At 33.8% G+C, this 21,048-nt stretch overlaps 2 protein-coding genes across 3 annotated transcripts in view; both read left to right on the top strand.

Moving 5' to 3' along the window:
- The window catches only part of LOC143076439 (uncharacterized), a 31,768-nt gene extending 29,437 nt beyond the window's left edge, over positions 1-2,331 (top strand). Inside the window, exon 2 of the mRNA XM_076252216.1 lies at positions 1,142-2,331. Coding sequence (XP_076108331.1) covers positions 1,142-1,740 — 599 coding nt within the window. The 3' untranslated portion in view covers positions 1,741-2,331. The remainder of the gene's footprint in view (positions 1-1,141) is intronic.
- An 11,085-nt stretch (positions 2,332-13,416) lies between these two features.
- On the top strand, positions 13,417-20,403 carry LOC143076438 (uncharacterized). 2 transcript variants are annotated; one of them, XM_076252215.1, is made up of 6 exons: positions 13,417-13,467; positions 14,654-14,739; positions 15,588-15,770; positions 16,292-17,722; positions 19,126-19,344; positions 20,179-20,403. In XM_076252215.1, exons 2-6 carry the CDS (start codon positions 14,679-14,681, stop codon positions 20,187-20,189), a joined length of 1,905 nt encoding a protein of 634 aa, XP_076108330.1. In that variant the 5' UTR covers positions 13,417-13,467; positions 14,654-14,678; the 3' UTR covers positions 20,190-20,403. The 2 variants fall into 2 exon arrangements, with proteins under 2 accessions (XP_076108330.1, XP_076108329.1); XM_076252214.1 differs by having other exon boundaries at positions 13,421-13,467; positions 14,666-14,739.
- The last annotated feature ends 645 nt before the right edge of the window (positions 20,404-21,048 follow it).

The raw sequence follows: 21,048 nt of genomic DNA, 5'->3' as shown, positions 1-21,048 counted from the left end.
ATATTAAAATTGAAAGATCAAAAATAATGTCATACAATTGTGAAACCTCCAAGTCAAATAGACAAAATGATCTTTCTGCTTTAAAATGAATTATTAATAAGGAAACATTTTTTTTAAATCTCAGAATATGATCAAGATTCTTTGATAGAAAGTCATTGAATTTTCATTTCAATATAATGAAGTATTTTTAAGATGCTTGGGTAGCAATTTGAATAGAGAGAACATAATTTTATTAATAAAACATCTTCATTCTATACATGTATTGCCAAAGGGTAGCTTGTTTGAATGTAACCTACTTTACACAGTTCTCAAACGAGAGCTTACTTTGGAAGTATATTTATATTCGGTTATAGCTATATTAGCAGGGTTGATTTTTTTCTTAGGTATAACCTCAATTTACTCAATTTTCTTTGTAATATATATACTAGTAGTAACTTGGATATCGTTTTTGGGGACCTTTATTATAGTTTGTTGTTTAGTGTGAGCCAATGCTCTGTGTTGAAGACCGTAATTTGGCCTATGATGGTTTACTTTTACGAATAGTGACTTAGATGGAGAGTTTTCTTATTGGCACTCATACCACATCTTCTTATATTATTCTGCTCATTATTAGTCATTGATATGATCTAATTATTCAAGCAGTTTACTTTGCAATTACTACAAAGGTGATCAATTTTATTATATCCAGCCTCCTCCATTAAAAACTACAGTTTCCTTTGAATCTTAAATAAGAAATAAGATAAAACAAATGTTTGCGTTATAACGCAAAGGTTTGCGTTATAATGCAAAGGTTTGCGTTATGTCGCAAAGGTTTGCGTTACAACGCAAAGGTTTGCGTTATAACGCAAAGGTTTGCGTTATATCGCAAAGGTTTGCGTTATAACGCAAACATAGGAAGAAAAATAAAAAAAAAATGTGTGGCGCTAATACGCTTCCGTAGACAACTACAAACGCATGATTAATTTAAAGAGTTAATATAAAAATAAGAAGATGTGAAATGATTGACAATAACAGAACTCTCCACAAGAGACAAAATGACACAAGAAATTAACAATTTTAGGTCACCGTACATAAGTAATTATTATATTTTACTGTTAAACAAGCTTCAGATTGCATCATAACTTTTTGTCTTATTTTATAGGATATGGTCATGTAGCTCCGAAGACAGACATGGGTAGAATTGTGACAATAGGATATGCTGTATTTGGAATACCTCTGACGTTATTGTGTCTCACTAATATTGGAGATTTAATGGCTACTGGTTTCCGAATGTTATATGCTAAAGTCTGTTGTGGTGTTTGTTGTTTACTTTTTACCCCAAGTAGAAGAAAAATGCAAGATCCGGAAAAAGCGTTAGAAAGTGGAAGTATAGAATATCAAGAAGGCAAAGCAACAGACAAATTTCCAGAGGTGATAAATGTTCCGACTTCAGTTTGTATTTTATTAATGACATCCTATATTTTGTTAGGAACGTTGCTTTTTTCAATATGGGAGGGATGGGACGCCATTACCGGAACCTATTTTTCTTTTATAACTTTAAGTACTATTGGATTTGGAGATGTTGTGCCAGGTACTGCTATGAACCAATGGGCAAACGAAGAAAAACTAGTACTATGTGCTATGTATCTAGTGTTTGGACTCTCTTTAATTGCAATGTGTTTTAACCTAGTACAAGAGGATGTAAAAAATAAATGTAGATGGCTTGGAGCCAAACTAGGTATAATAGATCGTTCAAAGTGACGAGAGAAATAAGTGACTTAACACATACCCTATTCCGTATAGATAAGTCATCTGAAGTGTAAGAGAGATGCGTTCGAACAAAGTTATCTATGTGACTTAACACATACCCTATTCCGTATAGATAAGTCATCTGAAGTGTAAGAGAGGTGCGTTCGAACAAGGTTATCTATATGACTTAACACATACCCTATTCCGTATAGATAAGTCGTCTGACGTGTAAAAGAAGTGTGATAGAATATTGAGGGATCTACCATTTGATGTTTAGGGGTGCGGGACTAGGATGAAATTTGAAAAGTTTTTTTAGTAAAATAAAAGGCAAGACAAGACGAATTTCAAACCAAAAATTTATGTAAAAAAAAGTCAGGATAAACTTATAAAAAATGCAGGATTAAAAAGAGAGAAAAAGTAAAAGGCAGGACAGAGATTACAAAAAAAAAAAAAAAAAATGCAGGACAGAATTTTTCATCCTAGTTCCTTTCATAAAAATTAAATGGTTATCTATGTGCATGTATATTTGAATTATTGTCTAATTATGTTGTTGAAAGGTATGTTCAAAGTTTGAGTGCGATAAAATTTTAACCAGTACTGCAGCATTGTATCTTTAAAACATTGTAATATTTTACTTATCAATCTTTAAGTATGCATGTATTGGTCCAGTATGTTTCTCAACATTATAATTATCAGAAACTAGTTTGATTTAAGAATTGAGAATGCTTCTTTTTGTAAATTCATTGGTGTGTAAAAATGTACAAACGTAAACATGTGCGCACGGTCAACGCTTTTACAACCATGTGAAATTACAAAAAGAAGCATTCAAGTCTTACAATTACTTTGTTAGCTACGATCATAAAAACACGATTTCTATCACGTTTTTCCTTAGCACTTTATTGTGGAAGCTCATGTCATCATGAATGATATACATTTCATTGTGTAATGAATGTTAATTTCAGAATGACACGAGATTGCTGTCAGCCAATCAAATAACGTATAACATAATGAAACATACATGCACAATGTGATTATATGACTTTTTTTATACAAAGTATTTTCTACTTGTAAAAGATAATCCAATGTGCATATCTAATTTTTTTGTATTTTCAGTATTGTACATTTATATTTCTTTTTTTCACAAATGAATTAGTCAAAGGAATTTTAGACAGAAACATTTCAAATACAGTAACGTCAAGTATTTTCAGTCTGTTGATTTGCAACCATTTCTGATCAATAACACACACCATACAACCAGCATTGAAACCATTTCTGATCAATAACACACACCAAACAACCAGCATTGAAACCATTTCTGATCAATAACACACACCATACAACCAGCATTGAAACCATTTCTGATCAATAACACACACCAAACAACCAGCATTGAAACCATTTCTGATCAATAACACACACCATACAACCAGCATTGAAACCATTTCTGATCAATAACACACACCATACAACCAGCATTGAAACCATTTCTGATCAATAACACACACCATACAACCAGCATTGAAACCATTTCTGATCAATAACACACACCATACAACCAGCATTGAAACCATTTCTGATCAATAACACACACCATACAACCACCATTTTCTTCAATGACTTTATTATTTTTATTTTCTTCTTTCAATTTGCTGATATTAACAATTTTCACTTTTGCATATCATCAGTTATGGTCCTTTTTTTCAAATACACTATGTGTAGTTTCTGTGCAATACCGTGGACAGGCGCGGATCCCAAAAAGGGGGGTTCCGGGGGTTGGACCCCCGTTTTTTGGATGATCAATGCATTTGAATTGGTACATGTAGTCGGAACCCCTCCTTTGTCCTGGGTTAGGACCCCCCTTTTAAATTGCTGGATCCGCCCCTGGGGGAAACTGTTCAGCCAATCATTTTCTAAGTTGAATTTGTTGTTTATCATTACAAAATCATTTTAAAGTTTACATTTGCTGTTAGGGGACATAGTCTTTTATAGATTAACACCTCTTTAGATAAGTTGAAAACCGCTAAAAAAAAAACCTGTCTTAATTAAATAAGGTACGTGTGTGGTGACAAAATAGCGGTTCCTTTCAATTTAGAGAAATTCCACTTGTACTGTTTATTAGTTGTGGCACGTGTTTGTTTTCAATGAAACTTATACGTTTGCTTCAATGCACATACATGACCACACCCTTCATATATAAACCTTTATGTAAACACATTTTACTCGTGCTTGTGCTAGGAGCCGTCTATAACTTGCAGTGAGGTGAGAATTTTTTCTCCATATTGAAGGTCTCGCTGTAACTTATAGATGGAGAATATCAATTCAACTGTGTACCTTTGCCCTCGTTTCTTTCCCCCCTTTTTAGCTCACCTGGCCCGAACGGCCAAGTGAGCTTTTCTCATCTATTTGCGTCCGTCGTCCGTCGTCGTCGTCGTCGTCTGTTAACTTTTACAAAAATCTTATCCTCTGAAACTACTCGGTCAAATTTAACCAAACTTGGCCACAATCATCATTGGGGTATCCAGTTTAAAAATGTGTCCGATGACCCGGCCAACCAACCAAGATGGCCGCCATGGCTAAAAATAGAACATAGGGGGTAAAATGCAGATTTTGGCTTATATCTCTGAAACTAAAGTATTTAGAGCAAATCTGACAAGTAAAATTGTTTATCAGGTCAAGATCTATCTGCCCTGAAATTTTCAGATGAATCGGAGAACCTGTTGTTGGGTTGCTGCCACTAAATTGGTAATTTTAAGAAAATTTTTGCAGTTTTTGGTTATTATTTTGAATATTATTATAGATAAAGATAAATTGTAAACATCATAATGTTCAGCAAAGTAAGATCTACAAATAAGTCAACATGACCAAAATGGTCAGTTGACCCCTTAAGGATTTATTGTCCTTTATAGTCATTTTTTACCAATCTTTCGTAATTTTTGTAATCTTCTACAAAAATCTTCTCTGAAACTACTGGGCCAAATTTGATCAAACTTAGCAACAATCATTATTCGGGTATCTTGTTCAAAACATGTGTGCGGTAATCCGGCCAACCAACCAAGATGGCCGCCATGGCTAAAAATAGAACATAGGGGTAAAATGTAGATTTTGGCTTATAACTTTGAAACCAAAGCATTTAAAGCAAATCTGACAAGCATATACATTGTTAATCAAGTTAATATCTATCTGCCCTGAAATTTTCAGATGAATTGGACAACTGGTTGTTGGGTTGCAGTCCCCCAATTGGTAATTTTTAAAGAAATTTTGCCATTTTTGGTTATTATCTTGAATACTATTATAGATAAACATAAATTGTAAACAGCAATAATGTTTAGCAAAGTAAGATCTACAAATAAGTCAACATGACCAAATGGTCAGTTGACCCCTTAAGGAGTTATTGCCCTTGATAGTCAATTTTTAACAATTTTCATTAATTTGATAATTTTTTGTAAATTTTTACAAAATATTTTCCTCTGTAACGAACGGGTCAAGTTTATTATAGATAGAGAAAATTGTAAGGAGCAAGAAATTCAGTACATAAAGATCCACAAACACATCACCATCACCAAAACACAATTTTGTCATGAATCCATCTGTGTAATTTGTTTAATATGCACATAGACCAAGGTGAGCTCTTAAGAGCCTCTAGTTTGCATATCGATTTTGTGTCATGAATTTTAACCAATGGCATTTTCCATTTTGTGTGAGTATTTTGAATATACACATGGAAAAAAGTATTACAACACCTTGATTTTTTAAAATTTGAAAAATCAGCCTCTTTTTTTTGGATGGAATATAATAAAATATTTGTATAATATTATTGAAACATAGTTTATGATAACATTGGCATTGAAACGAACAAAAAATGTTTAAAAAAAAAATGATTTATATAACCACAATTTTAATAACAAAATGAAGTGTTTTTTGTACAAAAAAATGCATTTTACAACTTTTACTGTAGTCGAACCTTACAATGTCAGACATTTCAAAATTAATCTTCAGATGACTGTTCACATCATGGTTGATCGTTATACGCCAAAGAATTAGTACTTTGTGCGCAGCCTCCATTCAAACGGATAACCGCATCTAAACGTCTTCTGATTCCTGCCAAAAATCGACTAATTTGTTGCTAAGGTAGCAGAAACCATTTCTGATGAAGAGCATTGTTTATTTCATGATGTGTTTGAACTGGGGTGTCCTTTCGCGCACGTTCCGCCCAATAGTGTTCCATATATGCTCCATATGGTTCAAATCCGGGCTACGATCCGTCCAAGGAAGATGAACCGAGTTCCATTGGAACAATGGATCTTCCTCCACGATGCTAATTTTCAACTTTAGCGAGCTCTGCACTACATTGGTTACGGAAAACTGTGTGTCTGTTTGTAAGCAAAGGTCTCTGAAATGGTCTTATCGCACGATAACCAGTAGCGATGAGTCGATCACGAACAGTTCTTGTTAAAAAGCTCCCGTATGCCCACCACTCTCTTTTTATGATTGTATTGTATGCAATGGGTTTCCTTCTGACCAACCTTCATTATGCTTGATTTTCCCTAGCAAATGGTATAGTGGGTCTTCTTTATCTCGGAAGGTCTTGAACATCTGTTAGTGCCTTATTTTTAACTCAAAACGACTTATAGTGGAATTGTGATGACCAACAATACGTGCAGTTGTTACAGCGACATCCCTGCTTCTCTCATGCTGATAATATGCCATCTTGCTGCAGTTTAGAGTTGTCGAGGACCCATTACAAGGTGTCAATCACATAACTTTAAAAACTTGGTTATTTAAAGTGTTGAAAACAATGAGGATGAAAACATGTTTTGCTGTTTACGGGTACAGTAGCTGCATGTGCAGATAAAAACTTATCGATTCGATATTTATTGATTAAGCTCAGGTGATACTTAAATAATGTTTAAGTTGTTCTATTTTACCAAATTATATCACGAAAAAATAAAAAGTGTTTTTTTTTTATTTCAATTTCAATTTGGTGTTGCAATACTTTTTTCCATGTGAATATATTGTATGATTGCCAATGAGGCAACTCTCCACAAGGGCCCAAATGACATAGAATTATAAAAGGCTTTTCCGGTCCATGGATAAAACATTGACAGAGAAGTTTTAATTTGTAGTATTTTAATCAAATGTATGACTATTATTTGTACGATTTAAACTCAAAATATATATTCAAATTTTCAAATTTGTATCTTTATTGTATGTGATCATCATATTGAATGTATGTATTTATTTAATTGTCCTTTGAGAGAAGGAGAGGGAGAGAGTGTCTATCTTAAGTTATGTTACATTTAAGTTTATCAAATTATTCAAATTTTCATATATATATATATTAAACATTATGTTTCCTGTGGTTGAAGTTATGTTTGAAGCTATGCCCAGTAGTTTGGAACGGGGGACGGACTTTTGACCCTATGCGGTTTAAGTTATGTCTGAACCCTTGTTGTTTAAATTATGTATGACCCTTTGTGGTTTGAGTTATATCTGACCCTTCGTGATTTAAGTATTATGTGGCCATTTGTGATTAACGTTATATTTGACCCCTTGTAAGTGAAGTAATGTCTGGCCGTTTGTGGTCGTGGAACTGATCAAAAAGCCATTGGTTAAAGCGTTTCTGATGAAGGTTAATCCAGATAAAAAGCCCTTTTGAAGGAAAACAATGAAAATCAAACACAATATCGGTTATAATTTATAAGATTTCTTTCTTTTGACATTTCTTTACTCAATAATTCTGCTTAAAATATCAAACACAGAACTCGATAAGTTTTGTTTTCACGAATTATTACATGTATGACTTCATGAACGCATTGCATTGCATTGACTTATCTGATTCGGTTCTAAGATATTTAAAAAGCATTTTACATTTTTTACAATTGAATTCAATGTTTTCAATTGATTTTGGTATAGAAGACGAGAGAAGCAAGCCATAGGTCTTCTCATTTGTTCTCGACTAACAATTCCCGTTTCGCACAGAACGCGAATCATAAGGTTCGTTCTCTTTAATTAGAGGGTTCTTTGCTTAATATCAGTTGCCGTGAAAGCTGAAAAATCAAGTCAACTCACATTATACATCAGAAATGAAAATAGTACATAATAAATGGTATGCATCCGAGGCGGTTTACTTGATTTACCCAAAAAAAAAAAGCACCGGACGGTACAAACGATTAGCTACATGACAAAAGGTGATAAAAACTTATAGCTATACCCATATAATATCAGCTCTCCATTCATTAAGAACGCTCAAAGCCAAAAAATGAAGGCCAATGATGTAGAAGTACCAAACCATTGAAGAGCTTTGTGTCCGAGATGCATTAACTCTAAAGACTGACTATCTTTATCTGGCGAGTTATGAACCCATAGTTTGGGCAAATTTTATGAGTACAATGATGGGTCATTGGTGTTAAGACATTCTCTACAATTAATCATGTGACATTTAATCCTGGCTAGTTACTATGTACTGCCCTCTGGAAGCAATGTAGAAGGCCTTTACCACAGCCCTTTATAGGGTAAAGGCTATTCACTTACAGGACAAACTTAAGCACACGGCTTTCTTTTCACCTACAAATTTGCAATTTATTTTGTATCGAAGCAATGTAGTGCACTCAGAAATAACAATTCCTACTATGTTTGTATAATTCAAGCAACAATTACCAAATATATGAATTAACTATACGAAACACTATCAATGTAATTAATAATAGTATTTGAAAAAGATGAAAGATTCCTAAAACCAACTTGTTTTGCATAAGCCAGAAAACAATGGCGAATTACACAGGTGGATCTTCGTTTTGCCTCGTTACTGTAATTAATTTTGGGCGTCAGAAACCGTTAATCCTATTCTTTTTCAAAAAGAGGCTAAATCGTCTATCAACAATCGTTAATGAAAGCTGTTGTGTGTAGCCAAGTCTAGGTATACAGTCAGTTTAATTTAACACTGAAAACATTTTTATGCTATAAGCTGACCTACGCCTTTTAATAATGAAGAGTCGAAATGAAAGATCGGTATACAAATATTCATCAAAGATATCAGAGATATAATCTATGTCAGACGAGCTTTTCGACGACACAAGACTCACCATTGGCGCTAAAAGCAACACACAAAACAACTGGAAAGTAAAATCAAGTACAAAACTAAAGGAGCATTGAAAAAAAATGTTGTGCCAAATTTGACGAAAGTTTATCTATGCCCGGGATAAAAAAAAACCAACTTAGATATTTGAAATATCGTTTAAAGCAAGAATTTGGACAGGCGTCGCATGGTTCAATATTAAACAAAACACGTAAGAAAATACTTATAATGACAATAACATTCTAAGAATTGATTAATGGTCAGATTGTTATCAACATGGGAAACACGACTGTTAGCTTTAGTGGAGCAGAAATAGCATACCATTCTGAAGTATCTATTCGCATTCGAAACGTTTTATGTCCTAACGTCAATTTTAATTCGAATTACAATGCGCGTCACATTCGCTTTACTGTCCAAACGACGTGAACTTTTACTTCGTATTGACAAAAGCGTACTTCTAATGGGAATGAGATAATGCGAATTAGTCAATTCGAATTCGATTCGAATTAAAAATGAGGAGTGTGCATGTGTGAACGCAAATAGCGAATTCGATTCGAATTCAAATCGAATTAAACATACGTGTGAACGAGGCATAAGTTCCTCCACGTGTCTGTTAGGGTCGTGTTGGTCAAGCATTTGTTTTGATGTTTAGTGTCTTTGAGTGTTGTATTTTGATGTTTAGTGTCTTTGAGTGTTGTATTTTGATGTTTAGTGTCTTTGAGTGTTGTATTTTGATGTTTAGTGTCTCTGAGTGTTGTATTTTGATGTTTAGTGTCTTTGAGTGTTGTATTTTGATGTTTAGTGTCTCTGAGTGTTTTATTTTGATGTTTAGTGTCTTTGCGTGTTGTATTTTGATGTTTAGTGTCTTTGAGTGTTGTATTTTGATTTGCATTACCATCGATGTACGCTAGGACATACTAGAGGAAACGGGAAAAATCTGTGAAAGGGATAACAACGATTTGGTAGTAAAGTAATCGGCGTTTTGCATTTGCGCCGATCTGCATTTCATTTGCGCCGAATTGACTCCTCGGCTCGTTTTAGTGTGTAATATGTCCATCATGTACAACGAAGTTCCAGAACAATATGAATCAAAACTAACTTAAATATAAATGAACAACCAGATTTTATCAATGGTATAGTACAGTACATGTACAAATATTAACTTACCTGTAAATCTAATTAGGAGCAAATATAAAATCGGAGCAAATGAAAAAATGAAATCGGCGCAAATGAAAGAATGAAAATTTTCAAAATCGGCGCAAATGTCATACACCCAAAGTAATACAAGTTTTAATTACTATATAACTGTAGCTTTCCAAAACTTAATTGAATTTAGAACAAGAACGTGAAGCGACATACACATTTTAAGTTATAAGGAAAAATACAAGGTTGATGCTTATACATCACTTGTAACCAATTGCCATTTAGTTTGAAACCACATCAGGGGTATTATCTCACCTGAATTAAAACTCTGATGACATTTTCACTGTTTATTTTGACCAAGTGTACCGACCAACACGAGAGTCTTTCTACGGTAATTGTAAAGTTTTCATTGACGGAGAACAAGAAAAACACATCGACTCTCAACCCGTTAATGTCATTACAACTTTGATGTGGCGAAAGATTCTAAGGTAATTTGCCGTTGCGAACATATTAATAAAATTCATCATTTCCTGTCAAAATTTCTGTGGTAATAGCCATTCCAGAAAAAGTATAATAAAAACATATTATTTGTACATTCAAAGAAAATTTCGAAAACGAATATTGTTTTGATAAACATCATGATGTAACAAAAGCAATCAATTTTTTAAGTTTTGATTATTTACATGTATACCACATCAAAGAATATTGTATAGAGTTCTTGACATGTTTGCCGGCGGCAATTAACCAATTTCCTCATGTTGAAAAACATACCGAGAGTTTGTGGTTACAAAATTATAACAAACTACAATGGAGTATTGTCTCATTGGCAGTTTTACCACATCTTCTTTTTTTATATAATTAAATTTGGAATGGAAATTGGGAGTTTGTCAAAGAGACAACAACCCGACCATAGAGCAAAGAAAAGCTGGAGACCATCCAACACCCGAAGGTGGGCCTCATCTGGCTCCTAAATAAAAAGTGTACTAGTTCAGTGAAAAAACTATAAGATAAAATCAGACGAGAGTCTTAATTGAGTCAGAGAGGATCTAAGTCATGCATTTCACTACAACATTTCCTTATTTATAAGTCATAGACCTCTGCAGTGCTGGTCTTTTGTCTAAAGGTTTCTTGTATTAAAAATGGATGAACAAATTTGTCCTACATTTGTTTAGTTGTAATCTCTGTTCGATCCTGCGTTTTTATAAGTTTGTCCTGACTTTTTGCATAAATTGTCATCCTACCTTTTTTTACTCAAAACTCTATAAAGTAAGGAGTACGTCAAAAAGATTGCTAATCTTACAGGATCTACTAAAGCCAAAATGACGCGGATTTTAGTAACTGTATTCAGTATGTTACCTTTAACATGTCTTTTTGGTTTACTTTATAGATGGTTGCTGTTCGTTAAAGTTCATACATCATTGCATATGATGCTTATTTCCGTTTACGCAAGCGCAAACAATGTTTTATTAAATTAGTTTGAATTTTAAAAGATGTTTTCATTTACTTAAAAAACATACACAATAACATTAAATTATATTCGAAACGATTTATAGTGTCTGTGGTCACGTGATTGCGATCTCTTTTGTAGCGTTCAATCATAGATGTAATACGGTTCAATTAATGGCGTCAGAACACAATAATTCTTCCCCTTGGCTACAATAATATTGAGAAAGGAAATGGGGAATGTGTCAAAGCGACAACAACCCGACCACAGAGCAGACAACAAATGCATTTGTTTGGTTAAAGTCAAGTTGAATTAAAAAAAAAATCACCGTTTCTAACATGAAATGAATTTAACTGCTTATTTAAGAATTGAATGCTTCTTTTTGTAACTTTATTGGGTTGTAAAAGCGTTGACCGAAGTAGATTTTAAAAATGTACGCACGGTCAACGCTTTTACAAACGCTTTTACAACCCTATAAAGTTACAAAAAGATGCATTCAATATTTATAATTACATTTTTTAGCTATGATCATGAAAACACGAATTTTATATCTTTTTATTTAATTCACCTGTGCACTTTATTGTGGGACCACGTATTATCATGAATGTAAAGTTTTATTGAGTAATGCAATTGCTTAAGGAATAACATGTGATGTGCAGTTAGCCAATCAGAATAAAGTATTATAATGAAACATACATATAATGTAATTATAGAGCATTATTATTCTAATAAAATATGCTTGTTCCAGGACAATCCTTCAGTGCTTTTTCTGTTGAGAGCCCTATTAACATGCCAATGGTAGGATTTGAAATCTTGAATAATGACGAAGGCTAATTCCTACCCTTCTTTCATTTTGGTCAAATCACCACTTTCACTTTCAACAATTACTTTTTTCCATATGTTTTACTTATTTCAAGATATATACAACTGATAGGATAGACCACGAACAAAAGGAATTAATTGTGGTCTGAGGCCTTATGTTCAGATTAAATAAACATCATACATAGTATTTGTCGCCTCTTTGCTGGAATCGAAAAATTAAAAGTACAACATTGAATGAAGGTCGAACACCAAAATTTCCTTATTTGGACAAGACGTCTTTTTGCAAGCTAAATAAAGTTTGAGACACCAAATCAAATAAATGAACTCAATTCCGAAACATGATATATGTCAATACTCTTTCTCAATAACTAGTACTATAGGGGTATTGCATGAATATTGGGGAATATTGTCCCGAGTAGAATTTTATATTGCACGAGCTTGCGAGTGCAATATATGTTCTACGAGGGACAATATTCCCCAATATTCATGCAATAACCCTTTTATTGTATAGCAATATCATATTTAAAAGTAAAAACTGGTTTAAACTAAGATTTGATCGTTGATGACGTCATGAATTTTGAAGATTTATTGCACTAGTGCAATATTAGAATTTATTGCACGCTAACTTTTGGTTACTTTCTGTGGGAAATATTATATTGCTATACAATAAAATGTATTATATTTTGTTTTCGGCTCTTTTATTGGATTGTTGTCTCTTTGACACATTCCTCGTTTCCATTCTCAATTTTATGTTTTTAAGACGTTCGTGTAATTAACGATCGCGTGCCTGGCGGTCATTAAAATGTACACTAATGCACATTCGCATGCCATTTAACCTTTGACCGTTCAGTTAAATGCTTTTAAACATATTATTACAAAGTTGTTAAATTATGCATCTTCCTAATTGTTTTGCTACATGTAATCAGTCGTTTTTATTGCAGTGTATTGAAGTCTTGTAGCGCATGCCATAGATACCATAGCAAGCATACAATCATGTTTACATGAAAAGAACCATATAAAATCATTTGTAAACAAAGACTTACAACACCTCTGGTCATCTTTACATCTAAAACTTGTAGCAAACTATTTACAAGCTATGTTGTCTTGTCAGGATCTGCATTATTAATTATTTATGTCCAGGGTAGAAAGCTTGTAATTAGTCTTAAGTAGTATGCTTTTTAGGGGTTATATATAGAAAACAAATGTTATCATAAAGTACATTTTCGTTTCCGAACATTACCGTTCGGTTGGATAGGTAAGACTCATTTTTTTTTCTATACAGATTATTTATTGAGAAGCATTTATTTACATATTTAATCATATAAATAATTAATTACTTTACTTTTTTTTCTTTTTTTTAAATCAAAATATTTGTTGTTAAATAAATTGTTAACAATAAATTTGTGACAAATTAATATATGAATGAAAAATATAATAATAAGAAATCACTTGAATTTGTGTATTTTATATGTAAAAATATGAAAATGGTTCTTTTAAGTTATCGAAAGTTTAATTCTAATTTGAATGTGTTGCAATATGAACAAAACAAAATTAACGACTAAATAATAGGATTGTCCTTTCAACACAATTATTCAACTTGAACTTGTTGATAATTAACAAAACTAGTAAGTTTACTGATATTCAATTCATCACAACAGACCTTTCAGGAACATAAATAAAATATCTATACTGTTCTATAACACCTAAAGCAAAATTTGTCTATAATAAGATGACATCGTTTCTTTTGAAGAAAACAGAATACTTCAAATTCGGAAGCTCACAAAATAAAATGTAGCTGCTGATACATCGGATATCAACCAAATTTTGATTTATTGTTTATAAAATGCTAGATACTTAATTTCATTGATACTTTTCACTTTCATGTTATTGACAAAAATATATTTAAAATTGAAAACAAGTGTGAAGATAAATAAAGAAAAAAAATACCGATATTAAAGGGGAATACATCCGTGAAGAAAATCACACCAGTACCGCAATTTTTCACATCGTTTCGCTGAATGCCACTCAAAAATTACTGGATACATGTTGTAATAGTCATTTCATTGTTTAAATATATAAAACGTATTAACCTATTTTGAATTTAGCAAACAAAATAGTTTTAAATACACAATGCAGTTATATTGTTCAAAATGTTCGTAACTTCATCGTTATACTTTTGTACCCAATGCTTCTTTCTTTACGCGTGGTATTATAGCTTGCTTTAAAGTTCCATTAAAATCTTACGATTTAATAGACTTGAACACGTGGGGATGTTCGGTTTCGTAACCGTAATTGTTATAAATGTGCTAACATTTACTAAAAAGAAATGTCTTTAAAACTTAACGCCAGGGCGAGTCACGAAAAGTGCAATCTTTTATTGATCTTTAAAAAAAATGTAAATTTATATATTCTCTAATTTGACTTTCTCATTTATTATGTAGCTCTTCTTACAGACAGAAATCCAGTATGTATCTGTCTCTATCATTGATACTCAGTGTTCTGGGATTGGCTCTAGCAGACGACGTTTGTAAGTATCAGCAGAGAATTATATTTTCCTTTTAATAACAACTTTCAGAGACGAAGAAGAAGGTAGACTTTTATCATTTATGATGAATTATCAAAAAAAATATTTTTTTGTCGAACTTAGTTTCGTCTTGAATACCCAAATTAGTTCACTTTCGATCACGATGTCATTCGATGGGAAACTATGTAAAATTTCCATAGAAAGTGTGTAAGCTGGGACAATTTTATTTTATTGTTGCCAAAACACACAGAAGAAATGCACCTAACTGAAGAAGTGAAATTTTTCATCATTGCAAAAATAAAAAAAAATAAGGAAAATACTAAAAATGACCGAATAAATGAACATAAAAAAAAACCCAAACCGATAAGAGATATTTATCGGACCACATATGAATCATCACGTTGTGATTGGTTAAACGCCGTCACGTGGTGACCCCCTATGAGACCGTATGGGGTTAGTAAGTTTCATATGGGGTTCATGACGCGTTAATGGCGACGTCATCTATTAATGTTGATCTGTTTCATTGTTTATTTTTCAACAAAACGCCGCAGAAAAAGTCTAGCGATAAATTCGTTATACGGTTAACTACTGACCCCCTACGGATCCATAGAGTGTGAATAAAATGCATAGGGGACTCGGCCTCCGGCCTCACCCCCTATGGATTTTACTAACCCTCTATGGATCCGTATGGGGTCAGTAGCGAACCATATAACTTATAGTATTATACTTTTCCACTCATAAAATGTTCATGTATAGCACAATATTGTTCTATTTGAGATTTAGTAGCTACCATTGAAAAACATTCATAAAAAAATACATCTCTGAAAAGCGATTGTTTTTTTATTTGATAGGGAACTTTGGTGACTGGGATGATGATTACTCCTACACCGGATATCAACCAACTGGTTTCCTGCAGGGAGCTAGCCAGAGTATCAGGAGATATCCAACTTACCGGAGATACAGGGGAAGTCTCGGGGGATCAACGGGAGTTCGAGGAGGAAGTCTAGGAGGATCGTCAGGCTTTCGAGGAAATCGTAAGTGTCTTTAGATTTACCATTCACAATCTGATTTAAATACAGACACTTAGTCCAGTGTTTAGTCCAGTGTTTGTGTACAAGAAACTGCAAACACCCCGTTACGCCCTTTCGAGATCCTATGGTTTTGTCGTTATGATTCATGCCGAAAGATTTTTGAAGGCTGAAACGTCATTGGCTGATAGAATAGTTACCAAAATAAAATGAAAGAAGTTAGATTATTGTGAAGCGTGGTCACATCAATATTTCAATCAGATTGTAGTTGTCTTTGTTGCCAATTTTGACATCTACCAAATTGCAATTCTTTCTGCACAATCTTTTGGAACACTATTTAAAAAGGTGCAACTTCTATCTCTTGTTTACAAATTATTAGTAACACATTATGTTAAAGCTTAATTTGCGCTGAGGTTTTTAACAGCACACTCAATATGTTAGTGATTGATATTCATAAATATTTTTTTCATGAGACAATTTCATATGATAACATGTAAAGAAGGGTTTTAATTGTTTTTTTTTTTCAGTTGGATCCACCGGAATCTCATACAATACTGGGTATAGTAGAAATAAAGGATACGGCTCTTCAGGTACAAGTTATAGCGGAAGTCGAGGTTATGGCTCCTATGGTAACAACTATGGCAGTGGAATGATAACGACTGGATCCTTAGGTACATCGATAAGACCATTAGGGAGGTCGAGGTATCATTCGAAAAGTTCCTCCATTATTCAACCAAGAGGCAGTATTGGAAACAATTTTAGAATTAGGTCACTTAATGACGACGACGACGATTTTGATGATATCAACATTGGAGTTCTAGGTCCTTCTGTTGCTAGGGGAAGATCCGGAAGTCGATCTGTTCGACCAACAATTGTTCGACCAACAGTTGTTCGACCAACAATTAAGAATTATCCAAGAAAATCTGCTATTAGACCTATAATAAACAATATTGCGTCACCGATCAATATTAGAAGGTCATTTGATAACGATGAAGATGATATAAACAGAGGAGTTCTTGGGCCTGCTGTCGTAAGAAACGGAGGTAGTAGAGCTTCCGTACGGCCAATAGCCAAAAAAACTTATCACCGGAAACTAGCCTCTGTCCGAACCACTGGTAGTGCGGGAGTGGCTACATCTCCTTTAAGAACATCTTTTGACGACAATAACGATGACTTTGATGACGTAAATGGTATTTTAGGCTTCAGTTCTGCAGGTCGACCTTCTGGTATAGCAAGAAAAATATCTCCAAGACGGGGCACCATTGGTGGATCAGCTATTGGAATACAACCAAGGTTTGGTAATGATGGAGATGACTTTGATAGAGATATACAAGACGATTTCAATGGGGATTTCAATGATGACTTCAATGGGGATTTCAATGATGACTTCAATAGGGGGATAATTGGGGCGTCTGTAAATCGAAATAGTGGAATACTTGGGGCGTCTGGAAATAGAAATAGTGGAATTATTGGTGCATCTGGAAATAGAAATGGCGGAATACTTGGGGCATCTGTAAAGAGAGCGGGACCGACTTCAACTGGATCAATTAGAGGTAGTCTTGGACCTGCTATAAACAGGGGTGGACATTCATCGCATTCTAAATCTTCTAACTACCACAGTAGTCCACACCAGAATATACATGTAACGCATGTGCATAGGTATCAACCGGACTACGATGAGGATAACTTTGGCAGTGCACCAGTATTTAACAGTAGACCAGTCCTCGGTGGTGGATATGCTGGATATGCTACACAGTACCCCCAATATGGGTCATATGGTTATAGTACCGGTAACAGCTATTCCAACGGAGGTGGATTTGGAACTGGAAACTTTGGTGGTGGATTTAGGGGTCGCTTCCGAGGATCTGGCGGAGGAAGTGGGGGACGTGGCGGTTCTGGCGGTTCAGGTTCCGGTGGTGGAGACAGTGATGATTTTGATTTTGATGATGACGAAAATGGTAAGTATACTTGCATATGAAACGGGTTGTGTTGTCTTTAGAAAACAATTTGGCAATACAAATAATATTGTTTGTACAGGATAAATTGAAAAAAAAAAAACGCAAGATATAAGCGCACATGCAAATAACTTCTGTCTACTTAATGTTACATATAATTCACAATATATGTCTTATATTCGAATAAGAATAAGAATAGCTTTATTTGTCAACTAAGACGCACAGGAAGATCAGAATAATTAATACACATTATGATATACACGCACGATTAACATTGATTTTATTGATTACAGTGATTACATCCCAGCTCCTTTGTTCTAACAGGGGTAATCTGAGACGGATCTGAGCCGGATCACCCCAGTTTGAGCTTCTTTGTTATGCATGCTTTCCTTTGTTCTGTAACATTTTGGCGGGAATGTCAAATCCACTATAAAACTTATAATTAATTATACGGAAAAGACTATCTATCAAAATTCACGTGTGTCTATGCTGGGATTCTAACTCAAGACCTTTAGCATATCAAGCCACGACACATACCATTACACCAGGGCGACTGGATACAAACTAACAGTAATTTAACATACTTGAAAGAAACAATTTTTTTTTATAAGTGGGGCGAGTTGGCAGACCTTTATTAAGGGGGGTTTAAACCTTTTTCGTTAATAAGTGAGTTGTCAGACTGATTGTTCAATTTGATTTTATACTTTTTCAAAAGTGGGGCGAGTCGGTAAACAAGAGTGGGGCAATTTTTTATTATAAAGTGGCAATATAGTATGGGCCGATTGACAAGTAGGGCGAGTTGACATTGTTTGATATCTACTCATCGTGTTCGGGGGTCATATAGGGTATACATCATATATAGTAATATATAAAGTATATTATAATGGTTGTGTGGCGTTCTAAACTAAATTTTATGAATTGTAAATGTTTTTCGTCTATTCTAAAACAGCTGGGATGTAAAATAGTTATCCCACTCGGACTTGGTGTGTCAGTGTTTTAGATCACCCTCTGACTTCCGGCCATCGGGTTGATCTTAGATCATCTTACACTGACACACCGTGTCCTTGTGGGATAACTATAAATGAAAAACTAAAACTTATCTCAGGAATTCAAGATTAAGTCTTTAAATGCCTTTTTGAATTTTGAATAGAGTGCATGTTTCATAATTGAGGTGATCATACTTTCAAAACACGAAAAAAAAAAATCATTAAAATAGAACTGTTGCTTGGAAACATGCATACATGTAGGTATTTCTGTACTTTCTTACTATTCTCCCTCAATAAAACAAAAAACAAAACAAAAACTTCCCCCTTTACAATATGACGGTAATAACCATGAAGTGGCCTAAATTAAAATTATCTCATTGATAAGAATACAAGATTAATTAATCATCATTATTTCACCAGGATCTAGCGGTGGTTCTGGCAGTGGAGGTGGATTCGGCAGTGGATTTAATAATCTCGGTGGCATTGGTGGTGTAGCAGGACGATTTGTCGGTGGTGGCTTTGGATCAGTTGGTGGCATTGGTAGTATGGGTGGCTCCCAAGGCCGCTACTACGGATATGGAGTATATCCTAACAGTAGAAATATTAACCACAATACTAACTATAAGAATAGTTATGGAAGTAAGTACTGGAGTAAATGGGTCATTCCATTTTATATCTGAAAAGAAGGGTGGATGGTTATTTTTTCAAAGACCTCTAAAACAATTTAAGGCAAATTTTAATCCTTCTGACAGATGCTTGTGTTTAAACCCCTCATATGCCAAATCGTGGTATCGGTCTTCTCAGAAACAAACAAATCGGTACCCGTAAGAAATAACTGTTGAGATACCCCTCAGAAAAAAACCATCCACTCCCTATTTTCATATCTTAAATGGAATGATCTAATATTGGCAGACACTTATACTGTACCATTATACACCGAATACGGAAAATTTACAAAAATACACACCAAACTATTTGATATTTAATATTTCCTTATATTACTGTTTACCGGTACATGATTATCTAATAATTCTGAAACACTATTAATTTACATTATTCCAAACTGTAAGTTATAAATGTCACATAGCATTACCATGATAGTAAAAAATACCATTGTTTAAACAAATCAACAACAACGAAATCACAAATTTAAATTTGAAATATTTAAAATATAATGTATAAAGAGAATTCCGCATGACATGAATATTTTTAAGACAAAGGTCACCCTGGTCCTGTTTAATTGAAACAATTCGATAATGATACTATTTGTGTAATTAATTTGTAACAATAACGGTATTACATGCAATATAACCTTATTAGCAAATTTATTTTATGTGCTACATGTACATACATTATAACCTTGTTAACAAAACTATGTTGTATGTTATCTGCATTACACTAACATGTCCGAACAAATTCGTTTAATGTATTGGTATATATAATTAGTCTAACAACCTACTTACTTTATTTCAGAGTCATACTAATGGATTAAATGACCTGTGGACATATTGACTGGACATAGAGGTCATATTGGTCATTATGAAGTTTGACATGTCATATTTACGATGGTCAACGTGTGACTACATGTAATAAACTGATTGATTTGTGAGAATCAAAGGGAGGTTACCGTCTTCAATCCGGTTTATAACTTGTTAGATCTCAACACTAATTAGTTTCCAATAAATGTATTTAACTGGTTTTACTTATTCGTTTGATTATTTTATGATCTTTTATGACAAACGATTCGATTTTGGTTATTTTATATTTTTATGTGCCGTACCATTGACAACAGTGAGGGGGGGGGGGGGGGGGGGGGAGAGAAAGGAGAAAGGGGGTAGGAGAAAGGAGAGGAAGGCTGGGAGAAAGGAGAAAAGGTTGGAGAAAGGAGAAAAAATAAAATATCTCTCCTTTTAAATTTTTTTCCAATATTTCAAGAAAAAATATCTCAAAAGGAGATGTTTTATTCTAATGGGAGAAAGGAGAACGGGGGTAGGAGAAAGGAAAAGAGGGCTGGGAGAAAGGAGAAGGGTACCCCCTGTCCTCCCCCTCAACAGTAAGCAACGAAAGTGAATAACAATTTGTTTTCAAATCTTCCAGTAAACCGATATAAATTAACACCCCCAAACAATTGAAGTATTTATATACATGACAAGAAAATGACGATTTATACAAAGAAAAGTAAACAAGAATTTGATATGGTATAATACTATAATATTGAGATTGTAAATGGGGAATATGTCATAAAGCAGACAACAACAGAAAGCCACAAATGGGTCTTTAACGCAGCGAGAAAAACCCCGCACCCGGAGGTGGTCCTCAGCTAGACCTTTAGAATAAAGTTTG

Source organism: Mytilus galloprovincialis, chromosome 5 (genome assembly GCF_965363235.1).
Source record: "Mytilus galloprovincialis chromosome 5, xbMytGall1.hap1.1, whole genome shotgun sequence".
Classification (NCBI taxonomy): Eukaryota; Metazoa; Mollusca; class Bivalvia; order Mytilida; family Mytilidae; genus Mytilus; species Mytilus galloprovincialis.
Note: the sequence above shows the minus strand (reverse complement) of the source record. Positions and strands in the feature narration are given on the sequence as shown.

What these genes read in the sequence shown, in the direction of transcription:
- LOC143076438 (XM_076252215.1), top strand. Translation starts at nt 14,679, where the DNA reads ATGTATCTGTCTCTATCATTGATACTCAGTGTTCTGGGATTGGCTCTA. An exon ending in GGCTCTAGCAGACGACGTTT is followed by an intron (nt 14,740 to 15,587) that starts GTAAGTATCAGC and finishes TTTATTTGATAG; the next exon opens with GGAACTTTGGTGACTGGGAT. An exon ending in GTCAGGCTTTCGAGGAAATC is followed by an intron (nt 15,771 to 16,291) that starts GTAAGTGTCTTT and finishes TTTTTTTTTCAG; the next exon opens with TTGGATCCACCGGAATCTCA.